Source organism: Rhea pennata, chromosome 1, assembly GCF_028389875.1.
Source record: "Rhea pennata isolate bPtePen1 chromosome 1, bPtePen1.pri, whole genome shotgun sequence".
Taxonomy (NCBI): Eukaryota; Metazoa; Chordata; class Aves; order Rheiformes; family Rheidae; genus Rhea; species Rhea pennata.
The window spans coordinates 102,621,766-102,639,865 of NC_084663.1; the positions used below are offsets into that span (position 1 = coordinate 102,621,766).

Genomic DNA, 18,100 nt, shown 5'->3' on the forward strand with positions numbered 1-18,100 from the left:
CAGATCTCCAAAAGCAGCAGAGATATAGGCAAGTCCTCCTGGAATTCTTGGTTGCCTTTCCAGCGAACAAGGTAGTCCCAAAATGGCCCACTGCCCATCCTTCCTGCTGTCCCTCCATGCATGATTAAGAGAGCGTAGAAGATGTATGACAGAATATGCCCTCAGTTGTTGCTCTTCATCCTCCACACCCCTTTCAAAGGTAAAGGAACTATATGTTAAACTGAATTGTATGCTGTGGGCTTAGAAATAGGGAGTTTGTGATATTATTTTCCAGTGGACTCATCCCCACTAATTATGAGGAATTTGCTAAGAAACAGCATGAGCCAGAGGTCAAAGTGGTGTATTGGAGAGTGTCCAAAGTTCTTGTGCAACTGTGGCATGACCAAAAAAAAAAATTATTTTGCAAATAGTGCTTGTGTCACATGCATAAACACCACAGAAAAAACAGCACAGAGGGAAGCTTGTTCCTGAGAAGCAAGGGTAGAAGGTTAGATTAGCAAGGTCTGATTCAGCAGTTGCAGGCTGCCCATATGCAGTGCAGACACACGGAGTCAAAAAATACTGACCAGAGAGAGTGTTAAGTGCCCATCAATCACCAATGCCAATCAATAGGCTGCCTGCATGCATGGTGTCAAAACAAAACAAACAAACAAACAACAACAATAACAAAAAAAAAAAACAAAAAAACAAAAAAACAGAAACAGGATTGGAGCAAGAGAATGCTGAGGAGTTCACCTGGGCTGCTGCCACTTGGCTTCTCTGCAAGGAGATGGGACCTGGCACCTTCAACCTATTGTACAGATGTAAGCATGCTGTCCATTGCAATGGTTTGCTCCTTCCTTAAACGTATGATAGGCTGATGCTTCAACTGAGAGGCAGGAAACATGTTTTCAGACAGTTAGTTGATAGGGGAGAAGGGTGACTACATTTCAGAATCAGTACATTTCTGGTAACTCTGTGGTGAGGTCACTACAGGAACACAGGGTCATTTTCCACTGTATTGTGGCAATGGGGGGTGTCTGTCTTCCTGATAGGGGTGGGAGATGGGGAGGGAACTGTAGATATGATTAAGGTAACGAACATGTCAGGCTTTTCAAGATCTAGTCCTCCTTAGGAACTCAGGTGTCTGAGGACCAAGCTTCTTCAAAAAAAGAGGAACAACTTGTCATGGAAAAGATGTTGCTCACCAGCAGAAAGAGTAAAACCCAGCATTCTGCTGATATATTCAAGAATGCTTTAAAAAATGGTAACAAACATTTTAAACATCTTTGGGGGGAACTAACACCAATACTTGAATGATTTTTTTTATTTCCTTGTTAGCCTATCTATTCTTCACTGTTTATTCTTCCCTGTTAAAAGTTTACCAAGCTTGTCAGCTGTATGTATGCTACTGCTTGTAAGGCTGTGGTCTAGACTGGATTAATGCACTTTAAGGCAAACTCTCCAAAATCTGTCATTTTAAAAATGCAGCTTTAGGGCACAACCATGTGAACAATTAATCAGCACACTTATATTGACTCAGACCCTGGGGGAGAAGATGTGAGTAAAGTGAAACCAAATGACTCAAATTGGATCTACTGCCAGCGGAGTACGAAGCCATGCCCTCCGTGTTAGCAGTGGGTGGCTAAAGGGGGTGTAGATGTCTCCGGATTACTCAGCCAACACTTTTATTCACATTGCTTCTGTTCACCACTTGTCTGTTCCCTCAGGATCCTGTGTCCTTCAAGCTGCGCCTTCTCTTTGCCCTTAGTCATATTCCCCACTGGGGAGCTCATCTCTTTGTGAAAGCTCATCGTTAGCATTAGGCATTATGCGATTATGAAAATAAAAACTCTACAGCCCAATAGATTTGATCACTTAATTTTCTTGCCTAAAGCACAGTGTGATTTCTTCCTCTGTTTCGCTTTGTGGGTGGAACAGTCATTTCAGCATACACTACTGCATTTATTACAGGGAGTTCTTATGCACTGAAGATGTTAAAATCTTTATTATTACTGCCAATTCTCTCCTCCCCCGTAGCAAGTAGTTGTCTGAGCTAGAATTCATTTTAAGGACAGACTCCCTGTAGTAGTAGTATTCTCCTCTTCAAAGAAAGGAATATCTCTTCAGAGGTCAGTTCCTTCTACTTTCTCAGAATTCTGCCTCCCCCATATTCCTTAGAAAGTCATTGTTAAATCATCATAGAAGTTCAAAACCACTCACAAAAAAATCACAGAAAATCTAGAAATCAATGTCATAATCACCACCCTGTAATCATTAACAACTCAAAATCATATCTGAGTTAAAAATTTTTATGCAAGAAAAAATGTTTTAACATTTAATATAAAATTGAAGTTTGGCATAGCTTATTTTTCAAACATCCTCTTTCTGTTCATCAACTGACAATTAGAAGATCACAATTAAAAAAGTCATCCTAAATACTTTTAAAAGCCTTATAAAAACATTCATAAAGTGCTACCCACAAAAGCACCTTAACAAAGAATTGAGAGAAGTATCTTTTAGGATGTTAATTGTCATAATTGCTGCTGAGGACTACGTTGTCAAACAGCAGCAGGATTTGTAGAACTGTCAATTTAACTAACATATAACCCAGCAAAATACAGTTCCAGAGACATAGTCTCAACAGAGTGTCAGGTGGGTCCATAACAGGTATGTAGAGACACCCAACATATTTTTGTGGGGTTTTAAAATAAATAGATGCTAACACCACCTAAGACTAATACCAGCAAGTGGGAGATGTAGATTCTAAGTGAGAGACATCATCCCAAGCTGTGGCTTTATCACAACGGCAAAACCACGGCAGCTTGTGCAGGACACAGTTAGATTTTAGCTATGTTTTTTTTACAGTGATAAAAATCACTCCCCAGTAAAAATAACAGAAAAAGGCACTGATCCTTGGAACATTTCTGTTCTCCCTTCTGGACTTAAATGTACCATAAGCACCTTTCTTGTCTCCATCCCCAAAAGAGAAGCTCAACACTACCACCACACAGCAGTGAAAGTGCACTAGTTCCTTCTGCAGCAGCCTCCCTCCCTGCATGAGTGTCTGGGCCATGTTCACAAGCAGATTTAACTGAATGGGAAGGGGAAAGGCTCTGAGGGCTCCCACCTTCAACATTCATGTCCCATACGATGTTCATGCCCCAGGGAGCAGCTGTGTGCCTTCCCAGCACCAGGCATCTGCTAAGGGTCCACACAGCCTTCACCCTCTCCCACAGTTACTCTGTATGGTGCTTCTGGTGGCGCACCAGCTGGGGCTGGAAACGAAAGCTTTCTCCACACTGGCCGCAGCGGTACGGCTGCTCACCAGTATGGATGCGGGTGTGCTTGATGAGGTTGGAGTTGCCGCTGAAGCCCCGGCCGCACTGACTGCATTTGTAAGGCTTCTCACCAGTGTGGGTGCGAGTGTGGTTGATAAGGTCAGAGCTCTGCCCAAAACGTTTGCCACACTGCTCACAAGCATAGGGCCGAACCCCCTCGTGTGCTCGCTGGTGCTGGAGGAGGTGGGAGCGTTGGCTGAAGCTTTTCCCACAGGCTGGACACTTGTAGGGCCGCTCACCTGTGTGCATACGTTGATGTTTGATGCAGGTGGAACTGTCACTGAAGATTTTCCCACACTCGCCACACACGTAAGGTTTGAGCCCAGTGTGGATGCGCTGGTGCTTAAGGAGGTTGGAGCTCTGGCTGAAGCTCTTTCCACACTCAGCACATGTGTAGGGTTTTTGGCCCGTGTGGACCCGCCGGTGCTGGATGAGATGGGAGCTCTGGCTGAAGCCCTTGCCGCACTCCCCACAGAGGAATGGGCGCTCCCCAGTGTGCATGCGCTGGTGCTGGATGAGGTGGATGCTCCGACTGAAGCCCTTGCCACACTCAGAGCAGATGGTGGGCCGCTCTGTGCGAGGAGCTCGCCGTGTGGCTGCTGCTTGCCCTTTCTCCTGTCTTTTCACAAGGCTGCCATCAGAGCAAGGTGGCTTAGCCATCTCTTCCTCCTTCTCACAGCCACCAATCTGTGCCTCTGAGGAACCGTGCTGACTTGCATGGCTACCGCCTGAGCCCTCCTCTCCTCTGGACACAGCTGCCAAAAAGTCCTGCTGATCTGCACTCACATGATCTCCTGGAAGGGGACCTGGCTCACCATCTGGAAAAAATGTAGAAGTCTAGCTGAGATTATTGCTGGGAAGTGGCATGGCAGAGAATGGGCAAACTGCTCTCTCAAGGAGCATGGTCTATACTGTGTATGAGAAAAAGTAAAGTGAAGGGTGGTAGCAGACAGAAATTCAGCTGCAGGAGAGGCTGTATCACTATGAGAGCACAGCCTAACCATGCAACCTGGGCAGAAGTGCCACAATTAGCAGTGCTGAGGACAAGGCTACAGGCGTTTCCTTGTCCCTATGAAATATTTGCATTTTGTCTTCTAATGGGTATATGTGAGAAGACAGAATATTAACAGTGGACTGACAAAGACAGGCTGCCTGCTTGCCCCGAGGGGCAAAGAGCAGGTCACAACATAAGGCTGATGGAAAGTGGCTTAAATAACACTGGGACATCTCAAATACTATTTTGTTTGCTTCATGTTTATAAACTTATCTAACCTACTCCTCACCTGCATGCATCTCCTCCAAGGCCTCATGACTGTGTTCTTCTCCTTGGTCCATCTGGGCAGTTATGCCAGGTTAAGCAATCAGAAACCCTTCTCACAAAAGCAAACAAAAAATTTTTGTTAGTTGAATATTTGGTAAGAGCTTGTCACATAGAATGTCCTAAAATCTACTGCCCCTGCTGAATATGGGAAACAAGCAGAGTAGTTGCATAGAAGAGTGGAATTAACTGATGAGAAGATAGTAACTATGGACTAATGAGGTATCTGATGTCAGATATTTCTTCTTTTCTTAAAGGAGAGTCTAGGTTGCCTCTCTTCAGATAAGTGATATATATTAGAACATATACCATATGTGCGGGACTCGGCACTGGTTGTCAGGAATCATAGATATACACATAAGCAAACAGCATAAATCAACCATATCTACATGTACAGGTGAATTGGAGACATTTTTGTAACACAGCAGCCACAAGGCTAATTAGTCTCCTAAAATTATTTTAAATGGAAAATGACTCCACTCTCCAGAAACTCATTTTCTTTCTTACTACCTCATCTCTTCTTTCCTCTTTCCTTCTTATGTTGAAGCAAATACTAGCAAAAACCTATAAAGAAGGCAATGTGAAGCGCTGTCTACTCAGATAGGACTCTACTAAGTCTCTGCTTGGCATCTCTGCTGAGCTCCAACAACTGCCAGAAATACAATTGTTGGGCAGAGGGATCTTAACAATTCCATCGACACCAAAGACAACAATTTTTCCTTTCAGTATTTCCTATTTTAAGACTCAAAACAGCCAAACAGCAAATAGTAGTAAAGAGCATGATGAGGAAGGTAAGCACTGGCAGTTGCTGCAGAGAAAATGCAGAACAGAGAAAATACAATGATAAGAACACTTTTTTTATTATTTTATTTTATTTTTTTTATGGAAGAACTAAAGAAGGCACAGAAAGGAAGCCAAGTGGACAAATCTAGAAATCTAGGACTGGAGGCAGAAGTGAATCACAGCTACAGTTGAGACCACATAGGGAAGTATTTTTAAAGCATATTGCTTACAAAAATGCACTGTGGATTTTTGTCTTTAGTTACCTAAATGCCAGCTGGCATCACTTCAAAAACATACTCTGTGACCTCTACTTCAAGCTGTTTATTTATGGCTGAGCCAAGGGAAAATTATACTTTGGACAACTATTCCAGCTCCAGTTGCAATCACGTAACTGGACAGATGGGCCCTGATGCACATGAATTCTGTAAACTGATGGGCACCTGGTCCTGGACCACTTCATCCACCATCAACAACTATTTAACAAGAGGTAATGGGTAATAAGGTATTACCTAGCAGTATCAGAATCAAGGAGGCACTCAGATGAACAGAACAGTTTTGCACTTCAGATGCTAGTGATTAAAAAGCCACCAGTCTTGGAGTCTTTGATCCTAGGTGGCAAAGGTGTTGGTGGAGAGAGTGAGTGAGGGAGGCTGGAAACTTGAACTACAGAACCATGAAGAAGAAAAATTTATGACCTGAGTGCCTAGTCTAAATATTTTTGAATGCGGAAGTGGAGCACCCTTGTAGATACATCATTTCAGGCTGCTCCAGGCTGATCTGCAAAGGGAGATTGCTTTCTGCAGCCCTACAGCTCTAAGGACTCTGCCACTACTGGCATACCTTGCTACTGGTAACTGCTCAACAGTTCAATAGTACAAGCCAGCCAAGCTATTCCCATGCTGCATTATGTACCAGCATGGCCCATTTCTGCTTTAAAGCAGGAAGAGTCAGAACCCTGAGCACACATGGACCTTTCACCAAGGCAGCTAACCATCAGCAACAGTCTCTGTGAAAGCTGTCAGCAAACAGGAACTTAGGAGAAGCAAATCCTTCAACACATGCTTGTATTCAGAAGTGGTACTGCCTAACATTGGCATCTAAGTGTCCAGTAAGAACTACCAGGACAAACATCTAAGCAAGCAGACATGATAGAAGGAAGAGTTCCTTCTTCACCCTACAGAAATTTCTGGTTTAGTTACCTCTGGCACACTGCTGGTATGGCAGATATGCTATGGCAGCCCAGCATAAAGCAGACAGCATTCGTATTACTAACAATCTTGGGATTAAGGAAAGTTTCTTTCTTCCTCATCATCACAATAAGGTCACTGAGAAGAGAAAACAAACCTCTTGAACAGAGGGGATGTTCCTGTATGGATTACATCTGTTACCAGGAGAAGCACATCCTTGAGTACATTGGGCTCTTCTTGAATGTGGAAACCAAGGAAAGGAGGAGAATATGTGTGAGGGTGTGTGGGTGATTAGGATACTGCATGCAACATCCACAGCTTTATTAAAGCAAAGTATTAAGGGTATCTGATTTGGACCTCCAGCAGAGGCTTTGCAAACACATCATACGATTCTGGGGGCCTTGATTGTAATAGCATACATAGATTTTATAGCTGGATTCTGCAATTTATTTTCTTTACCTTGCTGTTCAATTTTTTATTTTTTCTTCAGAGCACTCAGTTTTGTATTGCTCTTGTACCAAGGTGCAGAGGTTATGCAAATTAATCTAGTATAGAGCTCCATATTTTCAGATTTTCATGCTCCTCAGGATCCTCTAGTCCGCTCCTGAAGGGAAAGGAGTGGCAAAGCACTCTCTGCACCATCACCACGGGCACTACAGCACAAACCTGTGAGTTGAAAAAAGGCCACAGGTGTTCAAAGCTTCCTCCCAAACTGTTCCCTGCAATAGATAATGCTTGTAGTAAGAGCAAAAACTTAATACACACTTACCACAGGACATACAGTTAATTATGCAGCTGCACAGGCATCCTGAGCAACACTAGACTTGTCTTGGGGGTGATGGCAGCCCACCTCTCCCTACCATCAGATCTGTTTGTGAACTATACTGCAGTGATGCCCTTATGAAAGGGTGGGCAGATACAGGTCAGCAGCCCCGTTCCTGCCCGCTGCCTGCCGGGGAAGCCCCCGGGGCTCTCTGAGGTGCTCGCTGCACCCGCGGGCGAGCAGCCCGGGGCAAGGCCGGCCCCGCCGGGAGCGCGCCGGGACGCGGAGGGCGCGGGCTGCGCACGGCGGCAAGCGGTGCTTTCGGCAGGTGGCGGGCGGAAAGGGGTACGCAGGGAAGAAGGGCGCTGCAGGGACGCGAGCAGAGGGCGACTAAAGACGCGCCTGCTCTGCCAAGGGGAAAGCCAGCCCTCCCCGCCGCCGAGCTGCACTTGTATTTCTTCTCCGGGCGCGCCCTTCCTTCACGCTGCCGGCACACAAGAACTCCGCCGCGGGGCTGGCCACCTCCGAGCGCCGGCGCAGCCCTCGGCTCGGCCCTCGCCGCCCTGCGCCGAGAGGCTGCGGGAACCCCTTCTCTCCGCTCCGCGCCTACCTGCAGCGCGCCCGCCCTGCTGCGCGGCGGCGGCGGCTTCCTGCTCCGCGGGCAAAGGGCACTTCCTGGGCGGAGCGGGGCGGGGCGGCCGCGCCACTCCCGGGCCCCCCGGCGCCCGGGGCCGAGCTCCTCGCGGGGGCACCGCGGGGAGGCGGCCCCGCTGCTTTGGGCCTCTCGTTGCAATGCTCAGCTGACCCGGTCCCAGGAGGCACGCCGCGGAGGGGCTGCTCGCCAGGGCTTCAGGGGAGGCGGGATGGCTCGTTCTCATTTATAGCTGCTCTGAAGTCTTAAATAGCGCACCTGCCACAGCGCGGCCGGAGGGAGGAGCTGCAGGTGAGAGTGCCTGTGAACACGTATTTCGGCAAAGCCTTGTAGTAATCCTGTTATGTATTATCCCGGTGTTAACAGCAGCGCAAATGGAGCAAAAGTTAAAAAGGCCTCTCTGGGGTCACACTGGGCAAACTGGTGGCAAGAAGCCAGAGAGAAGCCTTCACATTCCCCCGAGTTTTAAAACAGCAGTGGGTGTTTTGTAGCCCATAGGCAGCGGTAGTGAGGGGCAATTTCCAGAAATGCTTTCCCTTAGATCAATCAGGTACTTTGACATCAAACAGGGAAGTTTAACTGCAGCAGAAGGCAGTGTACGTAGTACTCTCTGTAATAGGAAACTGGACATAAGTCACTTCACAGCAGCTCTTTGTGGAGACACTATGTGATGTGAGGGTGGGGAAGAGAAAGGAAGTTGCTTTATTCTGGAACTGTCACTTCATTTGGAAAGTTTCCGCAGGGAAGAGAATGCCTGCAGCTGTTTTTATGACTGGATTCTTGCTCTTCTCAGTTTCTGCATACAACTCATACCTGGAGGAAAAAAAGGTAGAAGTATGTTATGTTTGCATGAAACACGGCAGGAAATCTGAGAGCTCAGGTGAACAAATGAATTCTTTCCTCATTCATGTCACAGAAGTGCTCTCCACACTTTAGTTGACATAGGAAAAGGTTAACTTAGGTACTCAGAGCAGTCCCAGGATTTCCACTTATTAGTGCAAATGAAGCCATGCCACTTTGACACACTCACTGTGGCACAGTCTTCCAGAGCTATGCCAGCAGGAAACCAGCCACTTCCCAGCACAGCGTGGGGGCATTCAGTCCCTTGACCTCACACTGTAGGAGGTCAGATTCCTGGGGGCTCCACCTCAGATCTGACAGGCACTGGCCATCTCGTGATGGCCACAGCTTTTCTTGATATGGTGACATGGATAGGTCAGAAATGAGGGGAAGTGTATTCTGGCCCACTTAACTAGGTCAGTGATAGGAGAGGACCCTATATGAGCTAAAAAATGTTAGGTGGTGTCCCTGAGGGTCAAGCCAGTTGCCTTTAGTGTGATTGGCACATGCCTGTACACTAGGTTGAGTTGCTCTGGATCTTTGGGAGAGAGCTGGTCAAGCCATGAGGGTACACAGCCCTGGCCTGGGGCTGTTAAGCATCTAGCTCTAGGCATCCACCCTGAAGGAAGGAGTCCACCAGGCTCAGGAGCCTCAGCCACAGATGCCAGCCAAGGCCTGGCACTGTAGTTTCCATGACCTGGTGAGTGACATCTGGATTTCCCTGTGTGTTTATCATGGAGTGGGGAGCGGGCTGGAACACAGAAAAAGCCACCCTGTGGCCACAAGCTAGGAGGCAGCAGGTACCTGTCCAGAGATAGCTGCACTTTGTCCCCTGTACCCTTACTGATAAATAAGCTGCCCCCGCCTTATCCCCTCAAAGTGACCATTCACTATCATGCCATCGAAAATCGCTCAGCCCTTTTAAAAGTTAAAACACCTGAATACGCAGTGTATGTTTAGTAGTGGTACACAAAACAGGCTGGCAAGGAGATGAGGACTGGCCAGGCATAGAAGGGGGTGGCTTTCAAGGTATCTGGAAATCTTTACCACTACCAAAGTGAAAACATACTGACTACTCCCTCATCCCCCCCCATTCCCTCTGCACTTAAGGCTATTGGTACCAAGGCACAACAGTGATTTGAATTAGTCAGAAAACTTGGTGACTCTCTGCCCTAAATTGTGCGGTGTTACAATAAAAGAAATGAACAGAGTTCAGTTTTGTCATGCTTTATTTGTTGAGTCTGAAGCATAAATCTGCATTGAAGACTCCTCTTGTTGGAGAAGTGACAACAATCTAATATGGTTCTGTTCCAGTTAGATTCCTGGGGGTCAAGCGTCCAGTTTGGCAAGCCAGCACAGACAAACACACAACACACACACTCTTCAGTTGCAAGCAGTTTATTAGTAAATACTTACAAACAGACCGACCCGATGGTAATCTCTAGAGGGACCACTGCAATGCTTGTCCCAGTTGTCTGCATGATGAGAGAGAGTCGGCAGGCACAATCTTTTCAGGTGTCCCCGAGGAGGCAACGTGGTCCTCTGTTGTGTAGCAGCCTCCCTCTCCTTTGGAAAAAATCCGGTATTTATGGTTATTCGCGGTAGGTGGGAGTCCCGGCACACAGGGCCAACAAGTGTAGGGAGTCTAGCCCAACTCCGCCCCAGTTGCATAACTGGGCTATGATACTGCGCACACGAGCAGACTTATTTTGGGGGCCGCATTGACTTTGGAGGTCGCTATTTCATTACTCTTCAACTTTGGACCTTCATGTTGACTGCTTCTCATGGTTATTCGGTGGCTGGAAGCCACAGAATCTATATGTAACCAACTGCTGCTCTTTCTCACAGGTTTCCAAGACCTTGTTACTATTTGTATTCCGCTTAACACAGCGGTATTGTTCTAGACACCAAAAAGTTAGAGCAGCGACCATTCCCACCAAGTATCACGTAATACTGATACAGGTTCTTTGGACTGAGAGTTTATAATTTCACTGGGTGTGGACAGATGGAGAAAGGGTTATCATCAAAATAAGCTGAAAATACTGAAACAGAATGAAAAGGAAAACATAGCCCTTCCTAGAACATAGCTCTTCCTAAAACAGTATGACCATTATTCTGAAAGTCAGGCACATTTCTAAGCAAATGTGCCATGTTACAAATAAGATGAGGATGCAGCAATGTGGAGGGTACATAAAGTACAAACGTATAGAAAAGAATGAAAAGGGAAGTAATCTTGTATTTGAAACTGAAGTACCTTTTATGGCTTCAGTGCTGAACAAGAGAGCATTACCAGGTTTTGCCATGTACGGATTCTGACTTGTGGCTTGTAAAGGCTAACAGGCATCAACCTGCTGTGCAGCATCAGTGAAGAAAGGAAAACTGATGAATCCATTTCCAAACATACGAAGGAGAAAAGGGTAATTGGAAACCCTCAGTATGGATTTACCACGTACAAATCCTGTCTAACCACCCTGGCCACCTTCTATCCAGAAATGACTGGCTAGATGGGTGAAGGAAGAACAGGGGATGTATGACTTACTATGACGAGTCACTTATAGCTGTGGAGATTTATTCTACTTGATGTTCAACTCCCATATAAAACAAAGTAAGCATCAGGGGTGTGTCCAGATACAGTCTTACAGGCCAACAGTCTGTAGTTGGCATGAATGATAGTAAGGGTAAATAACCTGTGACTGACCCTCCTGTCTGAAACGAAGGAGGCTGTCCTTATGTGATCTTCAGACTCCCTGAGTGGAACAGAAAGAGATAAGGAAAAAATCCTCGTAGAGCTAAAGAAAGGACTGTAATAGCTGGGGGAGGAAAATCAACCACTCAGGAAGCAGAGGTATTACCAGCATCAAACAACCTTAAAAATTATAAAAGAGAACTGAAATAAAGAACAAGTGAACACAGCTGCATGAGCCTCTGAAGTCTGTCAGAGTATATCCAAGCTCCCGAGACTCCTGAGACAGCTGGCCAATGGATTGGTTAACAGAGGCTATATTTTATGTAGTTGTGCACATGCACAGTAAGACTGGTCTGTTAAAGGAGTGACTGCCTTTACCTCACTTGCTGATTGCGTAATTACCCATTACGCTGGTTAATTGCTTTGGCAATGCTTAGAAAACGGAGTAAGGGCTAAGAACCAGAGGAACACCAAAGACTGAAAAGAGACTAGGACACTGAGTCTCTCAACAGATGCTGATTTCATCGTACCTTTAGAAGACAGATAAAATTTAATTAGCTTGCTTGTCATTCTAAATCCCTTTATTTCTCTCTCCAGACTATTTTGCATGGGGAAAGGAGACTCCCCTTTAAGAGACAGCAGCAGTGACGCTTCTTTGGGAAATGCTTCTCAGTGATAATGTTGTCCAACGATTTGTTTGATTCTTTAAGTCTGTCTAGCTCCTGTTTCATGGCTGTTTTAAGTTCTGCACTCCTTATACAGTTCTCCTTCGATGTTTCTGTAATTGAAGAATAAGGACTAATTTACAACCCATTCACCTCCCCCTCAATATCTAGTAATTAGGATTTCTTGGAACTGTTATGAAGAATTTTTTTCTTACAAACTGTTAGCCAAAGAAGAGTGAAAGAGTGTTCTTCACAGGCACGACTACTAAGAAGGCCGTTTTTTCCCCCTAGGCCTTTGCTTGCAGGCAGTGCTTGGAAGTACTCCCGAATGGCGCGCAGTCGTGTCCCCCCCATCCCCCATTTCTGTTAGCCCGGGCCGGCTCGTGCGGGGCGGGGCGCGCTGCCGCCCAACGGTCGCCTGCGCGCGCGCGCCGCCTGGTGGCCGTTGGCGACCCGCCGCGCGCCGTGCGAGCCGGGCGCGGGGGGAGCGGGGAGGGGCGGAGGGGGAGTCCCCGCCCCGCCCCGCGCGGCGCGGGAGGCGGCTGCGCCAATCAGGGCGCGAGCAGGCGCTGCAGCGCGTGCGCAGAGCGTGCTGCGGCTGATCGCGGCCGGCACCCCGCCGTGTCCCCGGCGATCCTGCTCGCCGCGGGTGAGAGCGCTTCATCTGGCGGTGGCAGCGGCAGCGCTCTGACTCACTCGTCCCGGGAGCGAGACTGGCATTGCTGCTCGCATCGCAGTTCTAGAGGGCTTTTCCTGGTAAACGTCTTCCTCGCACATGACCGAACATGGTATTTTAATAAAGATGTTATTTTCACTCTGTGAGGGTCTGTAACCAACACTACGTACTGTTTTCCCAATTTTAATTAAACTAAAAATGTAATGATCTGGAAGAAGAGCTCAAACTGCTCAAGGGAAAGTGTTTATAAAATGTGAAAGCAACTTATGCATTAAGTTTACGTTAATGCGTTACGGTTTGCGTTAATGCATTAATGCTTTACACTGCTTGGGTGTTTCACATGACTATAATATAATCTCCATTACTTTATTGATACAACAGTCTTCAGGAGGACACAAGTCTGGGTTAAGGTGGCCTAGAGGAAATGATCTATAGTGTTTGGCTTGAGGGTACACACTGTGGTACTGCTTCTGAGTCTTGCACAGCTGAAGGTTACCATTGTCTATTAGTGTATTTCTACTATCCAGTTATATTTCAAAATAGTGCTTGTCTGAGGGTTTTTGTGAGTCAGTACTCTTACTCCTTTATGTTTGTGTTAGAAATGGTGTGAACTGGGAGTGCACTTCCAACATGGGTGCAGGTGTGTGTCAGGGCATTGATCAGATTCCTACAAAGCACATGCCAAAAAGAGCATACTGAGCAGCAGGAGTAAAGCAAGAGGAAGCTGCGGCTATGCATTTTTTTGTTTTCAGCAATTTTCTGGGAGGCAGCGGAATACCTTTGATGTAGTCTTGTGTATGAAGGAATATCAGGTGGTTAACAGCATCAGGAAAACAACCAGGATGGGTTAAATAGAGTGCCTTATTCAGCTATGGAAGAGTTGAGAAGATGAACAACCAAGGAAGCAGTTATCATTATCCATATTTAAAGGCATGTATTTCATCAGAGAACTTGCATTTTGTTGTTTGTATAGCTCTAACTAACTTTATCTTTTCAATTTGGAGAAGTGTTCCAGGGCGTGCAATGAAAGCTAGATTTTACTTCCTAGTATTTGGGGAATGACATGGCTGTGTACTGAAGGGGGCAGTCTTTTCCCATTTCCTCCCTCAGGCCTTCTGATTACTTCATTTTAGGTGATGGTAGATCAGGAATTGAACTACATTAACGTGCTTATTTGTTTAAATATGTAGTTTGTAGGCATCAGGAGGGTAATTGTGTTCTGCAGTGTAAAAGATAGCAGCCTCGGGTCTCGCCGCAGCTTTATTTCAATTGGAACAGATTGGTTGACAAGTTGTAAGTGAAGCTGTGTACCTGAAATTGCCTACGCATGCCTTGTCTGCCCAAAGATGATAGCATAGGCAAATTAGCTGGACCTCAGTGCTCTGTGGATGCTGAGAAAACACGAATAACAAATGAGACTTTGTAAACAGTTTAGGTGATTATGAGAACACTTGAAGTTAGTATGACAGAAATATTCTGTATGTAAACCTCTTAAAGGTAGATTAGAGGCACTCGGTTTGTGTTCTTCTGGGCCTTCTTTTTTGAATTATAGTGATTGCTTGAGGGCCAGACAAGCAGGACAAAATTTAAAACAAAAAAGCTCAATTAGAGATGCACATGAGCACTGTGTGTATATCCTCCCCCCCCCTTAATTATAGCATGAGAATTATGCAGGGCACACTGATGCTAACAAGATCAATATGACCAATAATGCAAGTCAACATCTTTCTGCTTTGAATCTAGGGTAACATTATGGCTAAAAAGCTGACTGCCACTATCAGCAAGTGCTGGTCTGGCTGCTGTTCTGGGCTGTGTAAAGGCTCAGTGAATTACTGACTGCCTAATAAAAGTGCTCCCTGTTTTCCATGTAACAGAGAACATCACCAGTTTAGTGTGGTAGGGAGAAACGAAGAGGACCTGTGCCATCACTGGTAAATCTCCAGTAGGCTGAATGGATGCCTTTAGGGCCTGCATTGCCTTTGTAGCTTACTTAACTGGTTTAGATGTGGTCTACCATGCTAAGACTGATACCGGGGTGAACACACCTGAAGCAGTGCATTCTGCATCTTTGTTATGGCAAAAGATGCTGCTCATCGTTGAGTCATCTTCTTGGCTGGTGCTGGCACTCTGCGGAGATGTTTTGAAGCTTAACAATGTTGACTCCAGGTGCCATCGACAGACTCCTCGCTCTTCATCTGGCTTTGTTGCTCTATTCATCTGACTCTGTGAACAGGCATGGTATTGTGCACGGTTTAGACTCTTTGTATTTGCTGGCTTTTTTTGATTGTTGATGTTTTTGATTGTTTGATTTTTTGATTGTTGACTCTTACTATTGGCTTGAATGGTTTTGTGTTGAAAGAAGATAGTCTGCAGTTTTTTCTTTTTCTTTTGAATGTGTACTCCTAGGCTGGTAGTCTTCAGAGTGCTATGGCTTCAACAGTATCCATGTTTGCTGGAACAAGGAAGTACAAAGATGACCCATAAAGCTTTATTTCATGGTCAAATGCACATCCAATGAAACTAGCAATGATGTTACTGAAACGAATGTTAGTATTATCTTTCCCAGCCCTAAATGCTACCTTCTCCTTCATAGACCCTACCCAACAAAATAGATGTTATAGAGACCCTCTGACACAGTATACTCCTGACGTGTTTGCCTCATTGATTAGCTGTATGGCAGCACATGTTTCAGCTAGGCTAAGGCCTTACAGACCTTTGCCTTGTAGATTCTCTCATTTGCTATATTTGTGCAAACCACTGCAAGCAGTTATTTTGGATAGTCAGTGCGAGTCAGTTGACATTCATTTTAAGGTTCTCAGATACATGCCTTTAGACAGCCCTGTATGTGCTAAGTTTGTGCATGAGGTGTTGCTTGACAAGCAAGGAGAGAGAGAGAGAGAGCACCTGCTTACCTCTCCAGAAGTCTTGTTCATTTTGTTGTTCATCCTGGGTCTTAGATGCAGCCCTGCCCTGCCTGCAGCTTTTCTTGTTTCGTGTCAAAGTAGCATGTAGAGGCAGTGATTTCAGGCAACTGGGGGGCAGCAAAGATAAGTTCAATCCAGAATGTACTGCACAAGTTGCAGTCCTGGTGCTATGCATGTATTCTGAAGCAAGCTTTACCCTAATATATAGGCTTTCTGTCAGGCTGGAAAATCAGATTTTATGAACTCCAGGAATAAATTTGCTTTCTGAGCTCAGCAGTCAGCTAAAAGAGATATGTTGGAAACATAAACTTCTCTTGAGACTAGCAGAAGTTTGGCTTCTTCACACACATTTCTTGGCCTATCAAAAAGTGCTTTACATATCTCCCATGGCATCATTTGATTACAATGCCATGTATGCATTCAGGTAGAGCTGGAATCTGAATGGGATGTGTGGTACTATTTGGGGTGGCTGTATGGTGTTGCACAATTTTATGTACTTTTTTTTTTTCCTTGAGGAAGGTCTCACCACTGTAGATAGCTTCAATAAAGTTCTGTGTTGTAGATGTCCCTAAACTTTTAATTATAAAACTATATGCCTTCCTTATCAAGTCAACTCAAGTAAGAACTTGTGTAATGTTACAGTGTTTTTGCAGAGTGCCATAAGGGCAGTTGTGCAGACACACAAGGACATCTCCAGCTCTGCTTCATTTATTGACTTGCAGCTCTCTTTGCTCTGATGTTCTGCATGCAATGGCAATTCAGCCACTTTATCTCCAAATACCTTTTTGCTGTGCAAAATCATCTTATAGTATTAGCCTTCGCAGCAGCAGCTGCGACATGGAAAAAAGCGAAACTTAGCCACAAGTTCATAGCTGATAGGGCTCTGACACAGTGGTTGAAACCCACAATATTTTGTAAAGATATCTATTCTGTCTGAGAATTCTTTGCTCGGATTCAGTGAGGAAGTGATAAAAAAAAATGAAGATGTCCTTTAAATATTTCTGCTCGTCTACTTTCTTCAAGTCACATTATTCACTAGTGATTTAGGCTGGTGGGATATAAAGGTTTCCTGGTGAAAAAAGTCCCTAAAGAAGTGTATATATAATAGCAAAGCAAAGATACTTTCTGAAATGTCATCTCTTTTCACCTTCCAGGCTGCTTTGTGTGCACTTGTTATTCTTGAAGGTAAGAAACTTTATTTAATTCTTATTAATATTCTAACAGCAACATGCTTTTATTCTAAATTGAAAATCTGGTCTGGTGTGGATCTGTTCTTGGTGATTTATGCTGCTGAGTTTATTAGTTGCAAGATCACGGCAATATTCATGTGTATTTTATGGTGAAACAGAATTATGTTCCCAAGGTGTTTTAGCTTGCTGCATTTAAGCAGCAGATTTCACTGGAAAAGGAAAGACCTCGGCTAATGAGATTATGTCAGTATATTTGGAATAGGAACAAAAGCCAAGCTATTAAAAATAGAATAATAACAAATTAATTACACCTACAGCTTCCTCTTAAAGATTTATTTTTTTAAGGAGTACTGTGAGACACTGTAGCAAGATAATACTAATAAAAAATAGAATTTGACAGGGTTGGCATATTATTAGATATTATTAATTGAATGAGTAGTGAGTTGTTTCTTATTATTAAAGAATAAAAATGGCTTGAATCATTAGCTGCCAGTAATATTCTTCAACCTGAATCAGATTATGCCACTAGTAGCATTATTTCATCAAAAAAACTCTTACATGAGTTTAAAGATCAACTTAATGAAGCCTAAAGTTAAGCCAAAGTTGCTAAGAAGAAAGATCAGCACAAATCCATTTGGACATCAACTATGGCACTTGGAAAGACGGAGTTTAGTGGTCAAGCTTTCACTCTCAAATCCTAGACCCAGTGCTACATTGACAAAACACGTCACCTCCAGTGTCTCAATTTTTATGGCTGTACCGATGCTGGACTATTTGGTAATGACTATTTGGTAATGACTTTGTTCTGTGTGTTTTGTATTTTCAGCTCACAGTGATGTGACAACAATAGACAAAAGAGTGTGTGACTCTGTTATTTTTGATCTTGACTATCCCCAGTTGGGCCAGCTTTCTCGGATCATCTGGTACAAGGGAAATATATCCTTAAAGCACTGGACATGTGGCGATACAGTGTCCAGCCAAAGGATTCATGTCTATCCAAATGGGGCATTAAGGATTTACAATGTAGTGAAAGAGGATGCGGGGTGGTACACAGTGATGGTGTGCAACAGCTCTGAGCATCTCCTTTACCAAAAAA

The 18,100-nt window shown here is 44.8% G+C and overlaps 1 protein-coding gene across 6 annotated transcripts; it reads right to left on the reverse strand.

The window, feature by feature from the left end:
• Window positions 1-568: 568 nt before the first annotated feature.
• On the reverse strand, window positions 569-8,028 carry LOC134138718 (zinc finger protein 501-like). 6 transcript variants are annotated; one of them, XM_062572790.1, is made up of 5 exons: window positions 7,378-8,020; window positions 7,068-7,274; window positions 4,604-4,690; window positions 3,560-4,138; window positions 569-617 (listed from the first exon to the last, which is right to left on the reverse strand). In XM_062572790.1, exons 3-5 carry the CDS (start codon window positions 4,653-4,655, stop codon window positions 589-591), a joined length of 660 nt encoding a protein of 219 aa, XP_062428774.1. In that variant the 5' UTR covers window positions 4,656-4,690; window positions 7,068-7,274; window positions 7,378-8,020; the 3' UTR covers window positions 569-588. The 6 variants fall into 6 exon arrangements, with proteins under 6 accessions (XP_062428774.1, XP_062428754.1, XP_062428761.1 ...); XM_062572770.1 differs by lacking the exon at window positions 569-617 and having other exon boundaries at window positions 2,302-4,138; window positions 7,982-8,028; XM_062572777.1 differs by lacking the exon at window positions 569-617 and having other exon boundaries at window positions 2,302-4,138; window positions 7,068-7,327; window positions 7,982-8,025.
• Window positions 8,029-18,100: the final 10,072 nt, after the last annotated feature.

Bases quoted from the DNA above. Each gene is read 5' to 3' on its own strand.
- LOC134138718 (XM_062572770.1), bottom strand. From the start codon at position 4,655: ATGGACCAAGGAGAAGAACACAGTCATGAGGCCTTGGAGGAGATGCAT. The intron at 4,139-4,603 runs GTGAGGAGTAGG...CATTTTTTCCAG, and splicing joins CTTGGAGGAGATGCATGCAG to ATGGTGAGCCAGGTCCCCTT.